The sequence below is a fragment of the Excalfactoria chinensis genome, chromosome 7 (assembly GCF_039878825.1).
Source record: "Excalfactoria chinensis isolate bCotChi1 chromosome 7, bCotChi1.hap2, whole genome shotgun sequence".
Lineage (NCBI taxonomy): Eukaryota > Metazoa > Chordata > Aves > Galliformes > Phasianidae > Excalfactoria > Excalfactoria chinensis.
In genome coordinates this window covers 18,427,868-18,450,029 of record NC_092831.1, presented here as the reverse complement: position 1 = coordinate 18,450,029, position 22,162 = coordinate 18,427,868, and the positions used below count along the sequence as shown (strand labels likewise).

The 22,162-nt window shown below is 44.5% G+C and overlaps 1 protein-coding gene across 3 annotated transcripts in view; it reads right to left on the bottom strand.

Annotated features, from left to right (window-relative positions):
• Window positions 1-13,838, bottom strand: part of MAP3K20 (mitogen-activated protein kinase kinase kinase 20) — an 85,223-nt gene extending 71,385 nt beyond the window's left edge. The window contains exons 1-2 of one of the 3 annotated variants that reach the window (XM_072341605.1): window positions 13,680-13,838; window positions 8,702-8,891 (exon numbers count right to left, since the gene is read on the bottom strand). In XM_072341605.1, the coding sequence (XP_072197706.1) occupies window positions 8,702-8,860 (159 nt within the window). In that variant the 5' untranslated portion in view covers window positions 8,861-8,891; window positions 13,680-13,838. Of the gene's footprint in view, window positions 1-8,701; window positions 8,892-9,129; window positions 9,265-13,679 lie in introns of those variants that run through there. The other 2 variants (XM_072341606.1, XM_072341607.1) reach the window with 2 other exon arrangements.
• Between the last annotated feature and the right edge of the window lie 8,324 nt (window positions 13,839-22,162).

Below are 22,162 nucleotides of genomic sequence, written 5' to 3'. Positions count from 1 at the left end.
AAGGTGCACAGTTCACTGAAAAAACAGCAACAACTATTTATAAGCAACCATGGCTGATAGGATCATCTCAAACACACCTAGCATTACTAAAACAAAGGTTATTATATGATTAGACAAAAAGCAATTTTGAGTTGCTTCTTCCCTCTAACTGCACACTGGCACGTGTTATGTTTTCTTTGTTCTATGACTCTACAAAGGAAAAGATATATTGGAAAATGCCAATCACTCACCAGAAGGTGCAGCAATTAGATTATCTTAGCAAGTTTCCAGAACAACAACCTACGCACATCTCATCTTCTGCCTCTGCCAGATAAAAAACCATAAAGAACTCTGTTTTCATGTAAAAGCTGATGACTGCACAGTCTGCATGTTTTTTCCTCACCTCCCAAACATGAACACAGTATCAGACAGCTGAACTTCACCCTCTGTCCACCAACAGTTTCCTTGCCTCTCCTGCAGGAACTTCAGGTCTTCTGCTTTAACAAACTATGCTTGTTTTTAATATATCTACTAGGAAAATTATGCGCCCAGCACACAAACACAAAATGCAATCACAGAGAGCACCACAACATATTTTTCTCTGCTTTCCTTAAAACATACAGTCATCGCAAGCTTCAGGTTTTAGGAGTTTGGGAGTAAAACACAAATACAGGCAGAGGAGGAAAGGCACAGACATGGCACACTCCTCACTGCGAGGCCCAGTGCTGTCACATCCTGTGGGCCCAGCTGCCCTGAGCCCCTTGGAGAGGACAAAGGTGGCATAGAAATGGTCACTGCCACTCTTGCTACCTGGCCTCCCAGCAGCTTTCAGAAACAGAGAATTATGCAGAATGATTGCAAACAGGATTTCTCCACAGCACTTCACAGAAAAGATGGCACACAGGGCAGGCTAGAGGCAGCTGGACCATGACAGCAGCTCCATACCTGCCCCACTGGCCAGATCTCCCTTTGTGCTAGTGTGATCAACTGAGTGTCAGAGAAGGGTTAACACTGGAGCTGTTCCCTGGGCTTCTCAACAGCCACCCGCTAACATAAACAGGCTGCAGTTCTCCCTCTCACTGTTTATACTGTCCTCTTAAAAAGGAAACTTTCTCCATCAACACCTTAATAAGTGGCAGTAGGTAGGCACACAATAAGCTTCACAGGCAGAGCTGCATCATTTACAATTAAAACCAGATAGATTTTGACGCTTCACACAAAGTTAGAATCGACATACTCGTCAACTTTGCTTTCAATGAAATCTTGTGCCCTACCCCCTCATGCAACTCACGTGCAGCCAGGGAAAAATTGAAGAAAAAAAAAAAAAAAACAAGGTAAGAAAAGGAGGACATACCTAGCTCTATCAAGATTCTTAGCTGAGGAGGACAAAACTCAACAGTTCAGAATGTCATTGCTGCAATGCATGTAGCGAGTATTTTGGGGTACTCCAATCAATCCAGAGCAGCTGCTCTGCTCAGCTTTGAGTAACAAAGTGGGAATGGGCTGCTGGCTCCACAGAGCAAGGCACAGCAGAACTCTGAACTGCATTTCATCAACCACATGCTTACACAGAGCAAGACAGAAAAGTTACTAGTAATTTAAAATACTTTCATACACCACGGCAGCAACTCTGGTATCACCAGAAATGGTAACGTGCCATTCCACATGCAGCAATACATGTGGATTATTTAATGAGAGCTTCTGGGGACTGCAACACCAGAGGACCCCAGAGCTGGTCACAGACATTTGATTGATACTGCTTGTAGAGTGATTTCATTATCTTAACTTTGGTATAAGAAAACAAGAGCTAGATAAATGTAGAGATAAGACTAATCTGAACTAACACTCACTTGTTTGAGTCAAGTTAACAAAGAGCCTAAAACAGCACACTGAGAGAAAAGGAGCTCTTCTACATCCATGAGATTCCTACAGTGACGCTTCAGTACAGCTTCAGCATCCCAAAATACCACTCCGCAGTTGTTGTTCACTTCAACAGAAGCTCAGGGTCAGCAAATGTCGTGGGAGGGTACACAGAAGAGCACCAATTTGATGTCAAAGGTTACCGGCATGGAGAAATAAGCAGCACAACCTCTCCTCCAAATTGTTAATAATAACTGAGCCCATGCAAAAAGAGAAAAAGGCAGAAATGTATCTAGAGAAAAACAAACAAACCAGCCTTAATCAAGACCATCAGTAACAAAAACTTGCAGCAGAATTATCTTTAAGAGATTATATAATGGAATTAGTTTAATTTCAAACTGGGGGGTTATTTAAGAATACCAAGACAGGCTGGACATTGTGGGTACAAAAACAAAACGGAAGACTGCTATTCAAATAATCAACAGACACACATTTTTTCCCTTACAGAAACACTACTTACTGACAATTTGTAGGAAACTGGTGTTAACACTTGCATGCAGATGTCGCACCATCTAAAGATGCAAATATAAAGACAACCAAACTGAAAGGGACCTGAACCTCACAGGTAATCCTGGACAATGCATGTGCATTAACTGAGCTAAGAAAACTGTGTATGCCTGGCCAACAGCACATACAAAGTAGTTTTGCTTTACCCTGACAAACTTCAGGATAATTCAATAGAATCACAAGAAAGGGAGAAACACAAAAAATCCGATGCATTTTTATTTGTTTAACTGTTATCAAGTTTGTGAAGTTACTGTTCACAGATGTCCAGCAATCAACAGAAAAAAATGTGCACTTCACTCTTTACAATTTCAGTACAAAATCTGATATTTTAGCTGATACACACACACACACAGGACAACTTCTTAACATGAGTCTATAGAGAGATTCACCGGCACTTGCAAAAGTGCTTTCCATTTATTGCAAGCTCAGATGACAACACTGATGGTCACTGCGACTCAAGCAAACCAAAATAACTTCTGAAAACACCGAGTGCCAGCCTGAGTCTTCCATGCCAGATTCATTGAAGTTGATGTCTAAATCAAATTAAGCCATAATTGGCTTAATTTAGAAGAACTACGTATACGCCAGCCAGTAAGAAGCTCAAATTAAGCTGGTCAAAAAATCTCAATAAGCCACACAGCTTGTACTACAAATACTCATTATTCACACGAAGCAACTCTGAAAGATGTTAGTCATCTAATGAAAACCTTGCCGTAAAATGTTTAAACACACGAATCATAGAAAAGAAAATCAGTACAATAAAATGTAGCAAAATACAGACCAGTGCGTTCTTGTGTCTGGATACATATGTTTCTGTGACCACTTGGATACATTCCTGTACAGAGATGTACTGGAATTAAGTCTTCCTTTAAAACAGACAAAATGAAAGCCATGCCAGTTCTTCTTGTCTTAAGTGACAGACTTATCTGGCAGTGTTGAATCAGTTTTTCATTAGACTAGTATCTCCCAAATACCAGTGGGGTTTTGAATTCATTTGGGTTTTAATGCATATTCTGCTTCATCCTTACAACAGCCTTACCCAAAACATCCATTAAGAAAATCTCTTAATGCACTGACTTTCCTAAGACCTGAGAATGTGACATGCCTTTACAAAAAAGTTCTCAAGAAAATCTCTCTTGAATGAGGGCCAAGAGTAGAGTAAAACCAAAAACAGACACAGCCAGACATGTTTTGCACAAGTCTGTCCTATCCACAGTGGTTTATTTTGTGAGATGCAGAGTACAAGACATTTGGAGCACCTGAGCCCATCTTCACAACTGCCTCAGAATAGGCAAGGGCAGCAAGTATCCTTCTGATATCCTTCTGGGAATACCTCAGCACCAAGAGAAGAACCTTAAGCCATTTTCTTTAACAAAACAAACAAAACAAAAAACAAACAAACAAAAATCACAGTATTAAAATCACAGTATTAAAAAAAAAAAAAAAAAAAAAAAAAAACACAAAAAAAAGCCATTTTAGGACCTACCTTCAGTATAATAAAGACAGCTGAAAAGAAATAAAACTGTTTACAAAATACAGAAGCAACCCTTTAGATAACTATGGGGCTGGAAATATTTCCATGAGATCCTTAGTCTGGGGATATTCGGCCTTAAAGAAAAAAAACAAACAACAATAAACCGTGAACTCTGTAATTTTCCAATATAGGTGCAGACCTCTGGGAAGTTTGACTCCTTTGCTTATAGGAAATACTCTGGATCACCTTTCACGGCTCGTTAGCAATGCTATGTGCATGCAGGCAGCACAGGTTGGGAGCCCCTGGTTTGTTGTCCTCTCAAGATGTTCTCTTGAATCACTTTACAAACTGACCAATTCAGAAATGAAAGAGACAATGTGAGTGGAAGCTTTTGGAAAGAATAAATAAAATAATAAAAAAGCATCAATATTGCCCTTCATTACAGCTAGATTCCAGAAAGAAGTCATCATTCAAGACTGGCACCCAAGCACCCTTAGTAGCTATAAGCCACAAGCAAAAACATCTACTATTTTAAGTTTTGTCTGGGCTATATATCAATTTCAGTTTGGTTTGCTCTATTTTTCTCTCTTGTTTTCCCTGTTACTCCTGAAAGCAATTCCCAGTCCTACTCTTATTACCCACATTAAAATTACCACATACTCTGTTATGAGTACAAACATGAGTGAGGTAAGGCCAGCGACATGCTGATGATTAAACTTAATTCATACAGTTTGAAAGTTACAGACACAACCAACATCTTCTGGGCAATCCCTTTCAAAAGTGGATGATAAAATAAAAAGAAAGAACCAGCTGCATTATTTTCCATATGAAAAGTTTTACAGAGCAATTGAAAAGATCCCTTAAAGCTTATTGTACAAGTGCACTACACATGAGAAAATCTAAGAAGATACCAGCCAAACTTCCAGCAACAAGGCACCAAAACCAGCAAAAACATGCTTTTATTCCCAAGCCTTGTAAAATCCAGTTGCATTGCACAGACATGACTGAACAAGGCACGCGCTGTTAATCGGACCCGGTGAACGTGTTTTCTGCATGAGTGGCTGTTAGTTCAGCAGCACTTTCCAGTAAGATGTCAATTGCATTTTACTGGTGTCCCCACCTTCCCCTGCAGCTTGTTGAGGCCACTGCCAGCACTGGGACGGGCTCCAAGAGCAGCCATACTGTATGGAACCCAACAAAACTACACACAAGTGCTACAGCTTCAACAGCTGAAGTAAGCAAACCAGACGTAACACTACTGCTCAATGATAGCACAGAGTTCACAAGCTGTGGAGCATTCCTAGAGAGCAAACACATTACAATTAAGTGCAAGTTTCAGGTAAAACTCCAGTAGAAACAAAGCTCACAGTAAAGAAGATCAGCAAAGGCATTATCTTCTCACCCCATATGCATCACAAACATGACACTGGTAGTTTGATTCCCCATAACACAATCAGTTTAAAACCAAACGCTACCAGAGTGCTCATACAGGACAGTATAACTGCAATTTAAATTTGTTTTCGCTGTTACTTAATCACTCAAGAAACACTCAAGGTTTGCTTAACCAGCACAAGTTCTGCCCCAAGTTTTGGGCCTGATATTCTAATCATGGCCTTGCAGAGGGCTGGTCTCTCCATGCATCTATTTAGGTGTACTCATCCACAGGAACATGCACCACTTCTCAGGCACTCAGATTTTACTGTACATAAAAAAGCAATGCCTTGCAGAGGACTTTACACATTTTAAAGACTTCTGAAGAGAAAAGACTGAGCTACACTCTTTCAAGTATTTATCATCTTTTCTGAGAACGTGTTTTAGTGTGAGATGCTGCTACATACTGGAAAAAAAAAAAAACCAACTTTGTTTTACATTTTGGAACTTATTTGCCATTTGGTTAACACAAAGCCTTCAAGACATTTACTGTTTTAGATGGGTTTGTTTAATAAAATGAAGCACATATACAACATATTTGCAGAATGACACCACAGCTCTATTGACTTGGCTTGTGCCCCTCGGACTCGGGAAGCATGAAATTCCTCTGAGCAAGCTTTTCCCAACTCTGCTCTGTTTTCTCTTTATTCAGTTGTTATGGATTATTGGCAGCAGTTAAGAGAAATAAAAAACAATCAGTCACGGAGTTAAAAAGGACATTTCCTTTCAAAGAAGTCAGAAAGGGCAACAACTAGTTTTCTGGACAAAATGCAAGCTTTCCAAACATCTACATACAGTTAGAACAAGTTATTTTCCTACTGCTATCACAAGAGTCATTGCCTCACCATGACTTTCAGCACAATGAAGTCACAGACATTCAATATTGTCATAACTACAGATAAACATAATACAGACAAACACCACATGCTACATATGTAAACAGACAGACATCCATTAAGGTCAGAAAATACTTTTAGACCACCAAGGCTGACCTCCAGCATTTCACAGGGCAGGACACCTCACCAAGCTCTCTTCTGCTGAGCTCAACAACCTGACACAAGCAGCTGTCCAGACAGATGCCTCATCTCAATGTAAAGGCATGAAGAGATGGGAAGGATTCTCCAACTCTGTTCCTTCTCTCTGTAGTCTGTTCCAAGCATTACTCATCCTTAGTCCTTATAATTTGTGCTTTATTTCCCATTCTAATTTGTCTGGCTTTAGTTCTTCAACCTTTAGTTCTTATAATAGCTTTCTACACTAGATTAAATGAGCCCAGCAGTCTCTTCACATGAAAATGCAATTGTTGTAAGCAAGCTCTTGTTGTGTTTTTTTTTTTTGTTTTGTTTTTGTTTTATTTAATTCTCTAAGGTTTTTGACAGAGTGATTCTCACAAAGCCTTTTAAAAATATTTAAGATATCACCAGTTGCCTGTATGCTGCCCCTCCAGTGAACTTCTAAGTGAAGGTGCCCACACCAGCTGCTTCCAACTACAGCTCAACCTCTTGTTTAAGTTGCAAATGGTGACCAGTCTGAAGGAAAACACACAGATTTTGTACTTGAAGGCACTTGCCTCCTGCTGTCAACACTCCTAACTGTCACGTCCCCCCACACACCCTTGCACCCCTACACTTTCCACTCTCTGTGTGTTGCAATTTTCCAGGGCTGTCTCTCCAGTTTGTCAGCATTCTTGGAGGAACAGCACAGCCAGGACTGCTCCTACTGCTTAACGTCCTCTTCCCATTGCCATTTACCCAGACAAAAACCAGTTCTGAAAAACAAGACTTGATCCTCATCCATAAATGCAAGGGCATTAACTTTACTTGTAACAGCACCATGAAAAAGGTGCAGGCCTTCATTAATATCTAAACAAATCCTCCAAGGATACTAAATTCTTTCCAGTCTACAGTTTCCTTTTCCCAACCTGTATCCCTCATTACAAGTTGAACTTTCCATTTGGATGTTTACAGAAAATGTTACTCGAATAGCCCAAATGTATCAAGTAATAAAACAACTGACAGATAAGTGACTGTCCTACTTTCTTCATTATCTCCCATTCTGCTATAGTTTCTGACATCATAAGTTGCAGCAATACTGTTTTCAAGTAGTCTTTCAAAAGTGCTTGTAGTACATCTACACATCCAAAACAGACAAATCTATTCAATAAAGATGCTTCACTGATCACTGCTGAGATCCACCAGTTGGTTGACTTTGTAGTAGCACGTTACTGACAGTGCCTAGCACTGATTGTGCTTATCTTTCGATTTTTAATATCTGTCAGTGTCAAAAAGTATACAGAGAACAGTGCACCAATTGACACTGGACAGAATGCATACACCTTTCACCTTCGTCAACAGGAAAAAAAAAAATTGAGATCCTTCCACACAATTTTAGACAGTAACTTGCTTAATCATGATCAAACGCTTATCACATCACTAAGCTAACTCAGTTACTGCAACCATAGGTGAATTCAGGTGTCTGGTTATTTCCTGAGCACATCACCCTTACTGCTGCTTTGCTGTCCTTCCACTTGTAACTCTTTCTTAAACACTCTGATGGTACTGTATAAAATGATATCCTGTATAAATGTAAGATTATACAGTGTCTGGTGCTGTCCGTTGCTCCAGTGGTGACCTGCACACATACTGAGGTTCTGCGAGGACAGCAGGCACCGCATCTCTGCTGGGGCTGTGCAGAGCCAAGGGTCAAGAGGATTTCCAGGTAAACCTCTTACGGACGGCTAAGCTGCAGTAAGCAGTCATTCTGCCTTTTCCCACAGAATTGCTACAGGACCAGTCTGTCTCCCCAGACACACAGGAAGCCACTGGAGAAGGTGACTGACATGCTGGTTAGCCTTAAACCACATTGTGAGACAAGTGCAGCTGTGGGCAGCTTGGAGCCCACTGAGCTGCAGCGGAGCTCCTGCAGCAGCAGGGCAGAAGCAGCACCTCACAGCACACATGGCGTCTATAGTGAATGTACAGACACCAGCCACAGTGCTTGTGACCACACATAAGGAGGAGAAAACCAACGCAGGCAGAGACAGGGAACACTAGACACTCCTACCTAACAACACGGCTAGTGTCATCAAATAGGAATTATTGGGTTAATGGGTTCAGGAGTATTCCTCCTCCTCTGGGTCAGAACAGAGAGGAGCTGCAGTACCAGGAAGGCAGAGGAGGGGAGCAAAAAAAATAGGAATGCCTTAAGTCAGAGACAAATGCAGAAATGCAGACAGAACCCCCTTGGCAGGTATTTGCTGTAACAACACCCAATTACATAATGAAACAAATAAAAAAACAGGGTAGATTGCTTCAATTAACCGGAGAACAGAAGACAAAAGGCACTTATGTCCTTGTTTACACAGCAAAGAAATCAGAAGTAAACTCTTACCTCCTTTTCTATTTTGAGCAGCTTCTTCACAGCCACCTCCTTGTCCTGAGAAATCCATCGGGCTCGATAGACGCTCCCAAAACTCCCCCCGCCGCAGTTTTCAAAAAACTGCAAGTCATCAAATCTAATTTGCACAAATGAAGCACTGGTAGACGACATCTCATAATGACAAAATATACCACAGCGAAACCTGCAAGACAAAAGCTGCAATCAATACACACTCACCACAGATTTATGGACTTTCTTACCTATGTTCAGACACCCCAAACCAAGAACCTGTTGCAATAAGCACGCTGCAGCAAAAATCGTAAGAAGAAAACGCCTACGCTCTCATCACCCAACAGGCTGTGCAAATGTTTACATTATTTGCACAAGCTACTTGGAACAGCTGGGAGACAGAAGGGACTAAAAATACTCCTTCCGAGCACCTTGGAAGGAGCTAAGCAGAAAGTGCACGTGTCCCCACGTTGCCAGCACTGAGCTCGCTGGCGAACGGAGCTGTGCTTTCAGCTCCCAGGTCACACAGCAGCTCGGGCACACTGAGCACACACATGGCACACGGTGTGCACGCTGCCAGCCAGGTACGAGCTCTGTGCTGGGACACCCAAAAGCCCGGCCACAACAAGTGTCTCCTTCCATGTGAGTCAGTTCTGTGCACATGTTACAGCGCAGTGCGAGCTCACTGTAATTTATGTAAGCTACAATATGCGAAATCGTGCAGCATGTGCCAAGACCGGCTTCGGCGGTTTTGAGAGACGATCCATTTTGGCTGCCAGGAGAACAGAACGTCCTTCTCATAGATCTCAAAGCAATAAGTAAGCCACGTGCCTGCTGTAGACTTCAAGCAACACTAACATCAAAGTGAGTGGACAGCATCTAATTTTAGGTTCCTTTTTCACTGGTCATGGATAGGCAAGCTGTAAGGTCTCCAGAAAGGAGTAGAGCAGGCAGGGTCCTACAGTACCAGAACTGTGAGACTGTGCGAGAAATCTTCACCTGCTTCCACAAACCTGCCTGAATCATCATCGAGTTACTGCACTGGCAAGCAAGAAGAGTGAGCATACAACATCCAATGAAGGAGAGATGGGGCTGAATAGAGAAAACAAACAGAGGTATGGTTTTGCTGGTGAAAACCACATCTGCAGTTACACCCATCAATCTACTTTGCACCAAAAAGCCCTGCATGCCAGAGGCTCCTGGGGTTGGCACCAGGCTTCATGCACTGTCTGGGGCTGGGAGCCACACGCTTCATGTACCACCTACCACACAACCAACAGCCCTTCTGCAACACAAAGACACAGATCTCCCCTCCCAGTTCTCCAGAATGCGTGCATAAGTTGATTACCAATTTGAAGTATCATGTGACCATAAATTTGTCACACTGTCCAAACAAGCCATGAAGATACTCTGATTTTTTTCCAAGTTGTACAGAAGAGCACATGGTCTTTTCTGGAACTGCCTGGTGTGCTGTAAATCTCCTCACTACCCACAAGGCTGGAGGCAGCAGCTGCTGGGCTGTGACAAGGAGCCCAGAAGAGGCCTGGTGCTGGCTGCAGCAATCCCTACAGCAGGAAATGAAGGCTGCTCTTCCAATATCTGTCAGCTCCTCTGCTGGTACAAGTGCCCAGACTCTTCTGCTGCTGACCTTCTGTTCTTGTTTTAAACCTGCTGTGTTGTCATTGGATTTCCTTTCATCTCCTGCATTCCTATGGAAGATCAGGGTCATCTTCTGCAATGCCCAAGCACGTGTTTTCTCTGAAGAAAAGCTCAAGGGTAAGGAAAATGGTCACTCCTGCAAATGGGGAGCATAATGAAGGCAGCTCTGACTTTTTGCTTCTTTATCAGCGCTGCTTAATTACCTGCTCTTCAGAAACAAAAGCCCATTTGTCATTTCTATTTCAGCCATCCCCCCCACCAACACTGTGTACATTTGCCTCAGAATATATAGCACCTTGCAGGCAAATGAACAGATGAAATCACCAATCTGAACAACTTAAGGCATGGCCCTGCACACACTTATGCAGGTAGGTAACAATGGTGAAGAGAACAACCTCCCTACTGACAGCAGAATTATTCATAAGGGTAATGGCACTGGCAGGCAAAAGCTTACACACCACAATGGGACCATAGTGCGATCAGTTGACAGCAGGTGGTTGTGATGAAGGCAGCAGAAGGAGCAGAAGGCCACATGAAGGGAAAAATGCATCAAAGGAAAAAACATTTCTGGCCTTTACCATAGGAATTTGATAACTCTGAAAAGCTGTCAATTATTTTAAATTACTCTCCATCAAAAAAAAACAAAAACAAAACAAAACAAACCCCAAACCTTTCTGCAATGACAACGTGGTGCCCAGCACACAGGCATTCCAGAAGCTACTGTTTTAGCACCTTTTCAGATTTATCTACAACAGTCATCTGCCAATGCTACAGTCACCAGCATACAATTCAATTGAAAGAACAATTTGTGGGTTTTTATTAGGTCCTCCAATATGTTTTTTTCCAGAGAAAGTGGAAGAGTTGTGTCTGGACATTCTTCATTCAGAGATCTGTAATTAATGACAGTCTAAGCTAGGCACCGTTTTCTTCCAGATGAAAGAACAAACTCGTTTCAATATTACCCCATGATTCTGGATGCAAGGCAGTTAATTCTCAATTAGACAGATCAATCCCTTTGTTATCAAGAGAAAACAACTGTTTTGAGCAACAGCTACATGTGACAATTACACACAGTTATTAACTTGTCATCCTGTTCAAAAAGATGCTTAATAACCTGAGTTTACACCATTGGTTAAGAGAAATATCTGGTATTTCCTTAAACTTCAGATTCTATCCAAAGCAAGTGCATCACTCCACCCAGGAGCAGCATGTTTGCGGACCATACACTTCCAGGCCAGGAGAACAGCCCCGCCACTGGCTTCCAGGCCTGGGGCTGGTTTTTGGCAGTAAGCATTTTGGGGGAGTGCTGCCTGCATCTCAGAGTACCGAAATAGGAAAAAACTAGCCACCAATACTCCCTCCTGCGCCCCAGAAGGGGCTGAGCAGCAGGGGGATAGCTGGGAGCAGCATGCTGCCTCATTCCTTGCACAGAGCCAGAGCCCTGCTGTTCATCACTGCTGCTCCCTGGCACTGACAGCTTCCCCTTCGGGGCCTGCGAGGCACAAGTAGCGGGAAGGGAGAGTCCAACACCAGCTGCACTGTGACTGCAGCTCAGTGCATGTCTGCAGACTTTAAACCGCATCTCACGACTTGCACATGCACCTGGAAGCTTCAGATATTCGACTGCTCCAAAACACACAAAAAAAATAAAAATAAAAAATCCCCAAACCAAAATGCAACCACCGCCCTTATATCTATGCAAGAAAACCCCTCTGTAATTCACTCCCTCTCCTCAGTGTATGGGTCCTCAAGGCCGGATTCAGTGCTTCTTTCGGGAAGGCATCCTGCCAACAAATTGCCAATAAAGTAGTAGCACACTACACTTGTGCTATCTTAAAATACACAGTAGAATGTGCCAAGTTTCCTTATTTGGCAAAACAGCCCTTTTGCTTCCAGGATCTTTGACCACCCATTTTTAGATCTCAATCATCCTTTGTATCCACCAGGGCCTGCAGGCCGCACAGACACCAACCTGGGCTACTTCTGCTGCAGCTGGTTTGTAGTTTAACAAATAAGAAAAAGACAGAAAACCACACAAATGCAAAAACAAAAATGTCCTGCAGCACGGTTACCTGCCACTTAATGTGAACAGAAAGCAGAGAAGGAGCGGTAGGAGCACTGTGCTACAGGAGGTACTGCAGAAAGTTTTTCTGTGAGAGACCCTTTAATCACGTTGAGAAATGCTAAAGGCTCAGATGCAAACAAACTCCATGCACACCTCCAAACTAAACGCATCCAAACCCAAAGTTATAGTAACACCAGCAGCCCCTGCACCTCCTAGCCTCCCCCTGACCAGACCCAGCACCAGCAGTGCAGGTGTCAGCACTCTGGGCAATGCCTTGGTTACATGAGTAGCAGCACAGCAGCACCCGCACATGCCCTGTGTCAGAGGACAGGAATTTTGCCCAACGTCCATTAATAACGTTTCTAATTTCATTTGAATTTACACAGACTCTGGCACTACTGAAAAAAAAAAAAAAAAAAAAAAAAAAAAGACTGAGCTGAAATAAGTTGAGTACTTCAGAAAACGAACTGCTCTGTCCTCACCCAGACCCGCACGAGCAGCAGAGACCGTCACACTCTGCACAACCCGAAGGGCTCGCCCTGCCACCCCGCACCGATGGCAGCAGCACGGCCGCACCTGAGCGGGGTGTGCGGAGCCGTTGCCAGCACCGCATAAGGCTGCAGGGCACAGGCTAGAGCTCTGGCCTGGTGCCGTCCCCGCGGCTAACCCGGCACCGCCATCGCTCGCACCGTGCCACCAGCAAGCCGGGCTCTCTCCCGGCAGGTAACGCAGGCGGGCTTCAAGGGCAAAGTCCTGACAACGCTGAACTGCACGCCTTTCTGCTGCGACGTTCTCGGGCGGTGACACCGCGGATCCGGCGCTTCTCAATCCCTCCGCCTGCGGACTCGACAGGGGGAAGCGCAGCACGGCGCGGGACCTCGAGGCAAAGCAGCCGCACGGCGGAGCGCCGCTCACGTGTGCGCGGACAGCGGCCAACTTGGGCAGGCACCGCGAAGTGGGGGAGAGGACGGAGGGAAAGGCTGGCAGAGCGCTACGGGAGTGCGGGGTGGGACAGAAGGAAAAAGAAAAAAGAAAAGAAAGGAAGAGGGGAAGAGAAGGACGTCGCACCTTAAGGTCCAACCCGAGGGATCTTACGACCACAGCACACAACGACGCGGCGGGCGCGCCAAACGCGAAGGAACCGCGTCTCTCCCTCCTTCCCTCCCTCGGTCCGCGACATGTCGGGACACGCGGCCCCGCGCAGCGCTCCCCGAGCACTTCCAAACTCGTCCCGGCAGCCCTCCCATCCCTCCTCACCTTTCCCGAGGACTCCGGGCTGGCGGCGGACCCCGAAGCCGCGGCCCGCTCGCCGCTGCTGGAGGCTGCGACCGGCGCTAGCGCGTCTCCCCTCTCCGTCCCCCGCGCTTCCGGTTCATGCCGGGGAGCCGCCGCCGCCGCCCCCGCGCCGCCTGCCCGCGGCACCACCCCGCGCTGCGGGGAGCCAACCCGCCGCCTGGGGGCGCGGGGATGCGCTGCGGGAGCCGGCACGAGGGACGCGAAGCCCCCCCGACCCCTGACGCAGGCGGACGCCGGGGGTGCTTCGTGCCCCTCGGGCCGGCGTCTGGCCGTGTTCCCCACACGCGTACAAATGCAGCGGTTGAGCAGCGGGCGGTCCTGCGGCGAACTCAGTCCCACCTGGCCTCCTCATCTCCACTGAGGGGATGAGAGCAGTGGGAGGTGATGCCAACAAACTTTACAGTAAGGGGCTATAAAGCTATATAGTTATGAATTACTGCCAAAATGCTGAGCTGATGGTAGTTCATAGTGAGAGGGTCTGGTGGAGAAGGGGACAGCACTGACAGCACAATCCTGGCCCTTAGGGGATCAACCTCAGTACTGGCAGCAAAATGGCAGCACCTCTCTCCTCACAGTGCACACTACATCCTCACAGGGCACACAGCACTCATCCAAGCATTCCACTGGCATTGCCATATGCTGCTGTGACAGAAGAGCTTTTGCAACTTGAAAATAAGCTGTCATGTTTAGAGGAAGTGACTCAGAAGACTTGGGGGCAAGCAGGATCTTTCTGCTGAGGTAAACACATCACACGGATGTGATGCTATGGCTTTGGTATCGGCATCGTGCAGGCTGTACTGCCCATCACTGCCCTGTGCTGCGCTCCCAGCTCTGCCAGTGGTGCCCACACTTCTGGAGAACGTCCCACCCTTGGTATCCCTCATGGTATCCCCCATCCATTGTTACATCCATGTGGCAATATGGCATATAAAAATCAGCTGTGCTGCGCAGTGAATCACGAAGAGGTGGGTAGCATCGCTCTGAATCATGTGCATTAACTGTACATCACTGAGATGTATGGTATCGAGGTGAATCATGGAAGAACTCCTTGCTGGTGAATCAAGTGCAGTGATTTCATGAACATTAGAGGGTTTTCTCCCAGGCATGTTAATCTGCCACAGGCGAGGGGAGGCTGCCAAAAGTTAAAGCAGTAGAACACAAGCTGGCATTGCCTGGGCACCCACCTCAGGCACTTTCTGTCTGAGCTATGCCTGTGCAGTACCCAGGGATGGCTGTGAGCCTGGGCCAGTCTCCAGGCAAAGACAGAGGTGCAGCTTTGTAAAGGAAAGCACAGGTACCAATGGAAAACGGCAGGAAGCTCACCCTTTGGAGGAGGAGAGGTGCCACTCAGTCTCATCAATGCTGTGACTAAGGTGTTTATCCCTCCTGTCTGAGACAATTGCCTGTTAGTCAAATGGCTTCAAAACCTATTTAAATGTTAAATAGCTCTATCCATAGGCATCTACTTCAGACAGCAGAGAGCCTGCACTCAGAGGTCTCCTGCCTCAGGTATTTTGTCCATGGGGCCATGCAGAATTAGGATATATCAAGTCTACCTTTAGACCCTGTCTGGGTCTGTTTAGCCTTGAGAAAAGAAGGCTGAGAGGGGACTTGATCCAGGTTTATAAATACCTGAGGTGTGGGAGCCATAGTGGCGAGGCTGGTCTCTTTTCAGTAGTGTGTGGGGACAGAACTAGGGGTTATGGGTAGAAACTTCAGCATAGGAAGTTCCACACGAACGTGTGCAAGAACTTCTTTATGGTGAGAGTGACGGAGCACTGGAACAGGCTGCCCAGGGAGGTGGTGGAGTCTCCTTCTCTGGAGATATTCAAGACCTGCCTGGACACCTACCTGTGCGACGTGGTGTAGGGAGCCTGCTTTGGCAGGGGGGTTGGACTCGATGATCTCTAGAGGTCCCTTCCAACCCCTATAATTCTGTGATTCTGTAGAAATAAATCAATTACTGCAGCAGAGTATGAGATTAACTATCAGCCACAGTGGTGGCAAATATTTCCTGCTCCAGGAGTAGGAGTGCAGAATCTATGCCAAGGGCTGTACAAATGAACCCAATGGCACTTCCTCTGCTAGAAGACAGTGGATCACACAAGCAGGAGCCTGAGCCTCTGCAGCGCCTGATGACTACTGTCAGATTTACGTGGTAAACGACCACAAAACTTTTGTTTTCATGACAATAACTAGGTCTTAAGTGTGTATTTTGGGTTTGTATTCTTTGTGCTTTCTGGTTAATGAGTGTTCAGATATTTTCAAGCTTCTTTCCAGTATCATAAGAACTGAAAAATGGACTAGAAAGGAACAGAAATCTGGGCAGTCACATTTCTTGTGTGGGTTTAACATCTCTAAAGCAGCAGACCAGCTTGTGGCAGGTTACATTTTCCTCTTTGTGAGGCAGAAAATTCAAACTGAGAAAATGTGAGTTATACTAACCTCAGTCTTCTTCAGTGTGTGCGCAGAACACAGGAAAAGAAGATGTTCAACAGTAAACAAAAGTTATTGTAAAGCGATGACAATCATGTAAGGGAAGGGCAGCTCTAGCAACTTTTGACTAAATTTTAGTTTTGTGTCAAATACCTCTTCACAACCCGTTGCCACACTGGGCATGCAGAGACATCTCCTGCCTCGCAGCGTGGAAAATTGAGCTTCATGCATGCATCTAGGCAGGTTGAGTTGCCCTGGCTGCCAAAAGCAGCCTACTCTGCCCCACCAGCCCCACACCCACCACCGCCCTGCCCAGCAGAGTGCTGCTAGGTGCCTAATGAAGTGGGCTGAGAAGATCTTGGGACAAAGAACATGGCTTTCCCCCAGCTCAGTGCCTGCATGTGGGTCAGTGTGCAGTCACACAGCACTGTGCCAGCACGCAGGTGGAGGGCAATTGGAAGGAGACAGCGTGGAAGTGCTCTTCGAGTAGTGGCAGGGAGTTCTGCCAGCTTGAGGCACTTGAAACTCAAGACACAGATCATTTAGAGGAGGACACCTGCTCCATATTTTTCTGTTCTCCTTCAAGACTAGTTCAGAGTTCAGCTCAGTGCTCAGTGCTCCTCAGTTCCCAGTTCTGAGATTTCTCTGAAGTGCTATGTGTGCTTCTCAAGCTGCTGCGGCTTAATGAGCTTTGAGCTCAAAAACGTTGGCCTGAAAATCTGGGTTTGTACCTGGCTGAGATGCACTGCCTGCAGAGCTGTGCACACTGCAGTGGTAGCACAACCATATGCTGGAATTGATCCTACCACCCCAAGCCTTGGTGGAAGTGAAGTGGTGATGGCATGAAATGTCTGTGATTAGTACCATCAGGTCTGTGCCAGGAACAAGTCTGTGGCTTGCCTGCTCTGGGTACCCTGCCACATCTCTGGTGCCAAACACACTCCACAGCTCTTTTTCATAATCAAAGGGTAGTTTGTGTGGTGCCCACAGCTCACTGGAGTCCTTCTCTAAGATGGAGTCAGAGAGCTCCAGGATCTCCAGTAGTGGAAAATGGAAGGGATTGCTTTTAGCTTGGGCTTGAAGGCAGGTCTCCTTCCTGCAGCAAATGGCACAATGGCAGTTTGCCCACAGACATTCCCCATGCCCATGCAACAAGCACCTTGCTTACCATCTGTCTCAGCAGCCTGGTCACCCTGCAGCACAGAGAACAGCAGAAGCCAGTACATTAAATGGAAACACACCCACATATTGCAGATCACATCTTTTTCTGTTTGTGTTTAGACATGAAGTAAGTCTAGGAAATGTCCATAACATTAGGGTGCCTCAGAAAAGCACAATTTCTAGATAGATCTGTTCAGCTATTCCATCTTGGTCCCTTTGCCAATATTTCCAAGAAATGTGACCAGCCCCCACAAACACTAGCACACTACGAACAACGAACAACGGCAAGTTGTAACAGGAAGGGAAAAAAATCTGTGCAGACCTCTAACTAGTTTCTGGGAGCACTGCTAGCCACTCGGGAGCATCACAAAAGAGTTGCATGCCAGACAGCTAGAACAGGAGAAACATTAGGGCAGGAACTACAAATGGAAGGAAATGCTGGATTTCAAACAGACGCTCAGCAGCAACCTGCCAGTACTGCAGCCCTCAAGGGTCAGTCCTACAGAGAATGAGGACATCTAAAGAAAACCTGAGGCAACACTGGCTCTCTGTTATCTGAGAACAGCCACAATGCTGCCGAGAGTACTCCTGTGCAGAAATAATGTATACCTGTGAAAAACCACAAAGAGTCAGCGAATACAGTGAGCGGATTCACTTGCTGGCTCATACAGCATCTGAAGAAAGAACTATTTAAAAACACAAGAGGTGGTGTTATAATGAGGAAACCATGGAGAGCAGGAAGCTTATGATTATTGACAGAAGTTGATTAAGAAATGGATTATTGTCTGGTAGAATAGTAGAGAATCTACTGTCACCAGTAACGTAGGTATCTTTATGTAAATTTCTTCTAATTGAAGTATTCATTTACAATCACTATTTTCATTGGTAATGTGCTTTATTTGCATTTGAAAGCGAAAAGAGGAAAAAAATGAAGTACAACTCACTGACCCCTGCCATGTGATAAAGGCTAAGCTTTTTGTCACTCTGACCCAAATGGATTAAGGCCAGGAAATAAAGGTCAGTCTCTACCAGTACCCCCATGTGTCACATTTTTGTAACATGGAGTTTCCAAGAAAAATATTCCAATTTGCATCAGTAATTATGTGTTCTTAATGTATTTTCATATCATTTTCTGAGTTTATTTTGAATTCAAAGATTACCTTTGAGTGCCAAGCCTATTCAAATCCACCCTTTTGTGAAATATCCCCCAGCAGTTAAGCATATGTTGTGGATTTTGTAGCTGTACATGCTCACTTTTTTTCACCCATTTAATTATAAGACTTTACCTTTTTACAAATAGTCCCTTCATCACTTGAGCCATAAGCCATAAAGACCTGAAGACCACCTTGCAAGGTATTTCCTTGTTAGAGAGGACTATTTTCTTGCTAATACAGTGCTCAGAGCAGATGAAATGAGAATGAGTCTTTCCTGCTGTGGGATGGCAAAGCTGGACTATGGTTTTTCACCATGGTGAGAACCTGGAAATTGGGTTTTAGCTACTAACAGTGTCAGGGAGCCTGCAGCAGTGCAGCCTGAGATGGTCAGGAATGTCCCTGCCATGCCCAGTATTTCCCTGGGCCTCCCCTGGTCTCCCTCAGCCCAGCTGAGAGCAGGAGAGTTAGCTGTGGCCTGGCAGAACATGGGGCTGTGCTGTGTGTTTGAGCTCTAGCTGAACTTGGGCAACCACCAAAGTTTCTGGCTTAGTGATTTTACTGATAACTTTTAATCTGGTCATTATTTTCTTTGATTGCTAATACATTGACCTCTGGTGACAGCTACTGCTTGTGCCTGCTAAACTTTAATGCAGGATAAAGTAAAGAACATTATGATTATTTGAAAAGGCACGGTGTAATGCATTTCAGATTAACAGTGAAAGAAAGGCTATTCAAGTTAGAGCTTCACTTTGCTGTATCACTCTCTATGCTGCTTTCCTTGTTATCAGTACAAAAAATGAAATGGGAATAGCACATCTTTTAATTTTCTTACACTATTACCTCTTGATTTGCATTCAGAGCTCCCAGAAGAAATACTACTGAATTCAGAAGTAGTCTATTTAAGCTGCATGGTGTTTAAAAATTGCTGGAAGAGGTTAAGGTGCTATATATTATGCAGCTGACCTTACTAAGAAGCTACGTTAACAATTTAGACTTATAATTTTCTGCCGTTACATTTTGTTAATTTTTTTTTTTTTTTTTTTTTTTTTTTTTTTAGCAATATTCATCATCTCTTTTGGAATCCCTGCAGCTTAAACCTTTTGATTTCTTTCTGACTTACTTTGTAAGATTTTTAAATTATATTTAAAGTTCTTGTACTTAAAAGGTTGTTTTGCCACCATGTCTTTGAAAAGAGGGATTTTTTTTTTGTCCCTGTCTCTTTGTATTTCGTCTGCTGAGGCCATGTGCCTTCACAGCACTTCCTTAGGAGGATAAAACACAAAATCCTCTATGAGTCCTACAAACATGTCTGAACTCTTTTGTCGGGCAGTAACTTGTCTTTACAGTTGATCAGGTTAGAATAAAGTGTCTGGATCCTGCCTTTACAGAACAGCAATAGCCTTCTGGTACTCTGGGCTTGGCCTCCCTGGACTTAGCTTTTGTTCCATGGCTTTACATAGTGTTGACCAGCATCAGGGCTAGGCATGGAGGAAAACAATAAATCCTAACTCAGCTACAACAGGAAAACATGCTGTGGAGGGGAGAGCGTAATTTTGTAACCCTTTTGATTCTGTAGCTCTTAGTAGAGATTTTTATGCTCCATACTTACTGCAAAAAGCTGTATCAGTTGTGGGATGCTGTTAGATGTTTTCCAAAATACCCAAGGTGTTTCCACACAGACTCTGGGGTTTGCAACCTTACTTGTCCCCAGCAGCAGGATCATGGATGCTGCCTCAGATTGCCTCCCATCTCAAAAGTGCCACTGTGACTTTGCCAGCAGAGAAAATGGGGACAGGAGCTTGGGGCTGTGAGCTGGCTTTAAGTCCTCTTGGGCCCCTGAGGCCCTAAGGTATCATCCTTGTTTTGAACTGCTTTAGATTTGTGCAGTCTGAAGTGCTGATATAAGTATCTGCTCAAGCAGTATGGGGTGTGGTGTGAAATCTCCAGGTTCCTTACAGGCAGCAAGGGGAAAATGCACACAGGCCAAATGTCTCCCCATTTTCAATGAGAACAGCCCCACCAGACAATGCCTGGACACTCCCATCTGACACTGGGTCAGGCCAAGCAGAATGCTACAACTCACCCAGTGTGGACCCAGCAGAGTGCTCTTACACAGGGAGTTGTGACTTGTGGCTGCAGGCACGGGGTGAAGGCAATAGGAGTATTAATATTTCAATGTTTCCGGAGTTCCTATTCATTCTTCATGCTATTGAGACACTGAGGTTTCAGACAGCAAGAGCAATGGATCAACAGCTGCTTTCCAGTTGTAAGGTCAACAACAGGAATGAGAGGAGCCCCATGCAGATCCTAGAGCCAGAAGGTAGCTTAATTCATTTAATCTCTAGGTATGTTGGCTGTGATCAGTGCCATAGCAACTATCTGAGCCACTCGAATGACTTAGATGCACAGATAGTTAGCTGTTATTTATATAGCAGCCCTTATTGGAAAATTTAAAAATGTCAGACACTGGTTTCATTGAGATAGGTAAACTGCATTTATTTGTTGATACAGAGGTACCATAAAATCTCTGAATCTCTGGGATGTATCTACGTGATAGAGACTGGCAACAAATAAGCGAGGCAGTTAGAGGCTCTAAGGAATAAAACGAATAAATAAAGGGGATAAAAGCACATTAAATGGATGAAGAATCAGCCTTTGTGCTGAGCCAAGTTGAAACTTGGCAGCTTTATAAACCAGTTAACACAGTAATAAATGAAAGTCCAAACAATAGGAATAAATCTGGAACAAATAAAATCATGAACTCAGAAATGTTATGAATTGATTTTAAAGATAAAAACATCTTATGAATTAATTCTGTTCCTGAAGCTTATTCTAATGCATGCTTCGCTTCTGGGAAGAGTCTGTATCTGAAAAAGCTATAAGAAGTATACTCATAGAGCAGTACAAAGGAAAATAAGAAATAGTTATCACTTGAAATAACAAGACAGAAACTCGTCTCTATGGTTTTAGCTGGTTTTCCTCTGAATCATCTTGAACTTCTAGTCAGACAGCAAAGTTAAAATAAATTATGTCATCGTGCTGCAGAATATTTCTTAACTGCGTAATTCTTTCCTTTGCAGAATGCAGGTACAGAACAGCTAGTAGTCTAGCATGTCAGTATTTCCCTGGTGATCCTCAGCTTTTGCAGACTTTGTTTTAACTAAAAGGTTGGAATTATTTTTAGAGATTAAAAAAATGCAATCTTTATGTGTACACTGACAGCACAGCATCCTACTGAACTCCAAGAAAAGTATACTCTGTGCCTGAGAGGTAGTCTGTATCAATGAGGGAATCTCTGAAACTTAATCATGAGAAAATACCTGCAGCTTCTAATATCAGGCTTAATTGGTTTTATAACATTCAGCTTCCATGAGCAGAGCTGGTGTGAACACAATAGGAAAGACTTTGACCATGTAAACATTATCATTTCCTTGGCACCTGCAAGGCCCCACACATGCTTGCTCAGCAATTGCACAGGCATCTCAGGGAGCATTCAGGTACCAAGGGCCCCAACCATATCACCTTGTGGTTCTGGGTCCTCTGGAGGGCAGCAGCCAAGGGTCTCCCTAGCGCCACATCAGCCAAGGTGTTACTGGAGGTAAAATCTTGTCCGAGGTCAGTAGGTTGGAGCGTTCACATTCGTGAGTGAGGACAAACTTCTGAGTTAACTAAAAATAAGAATTCATTACTTCT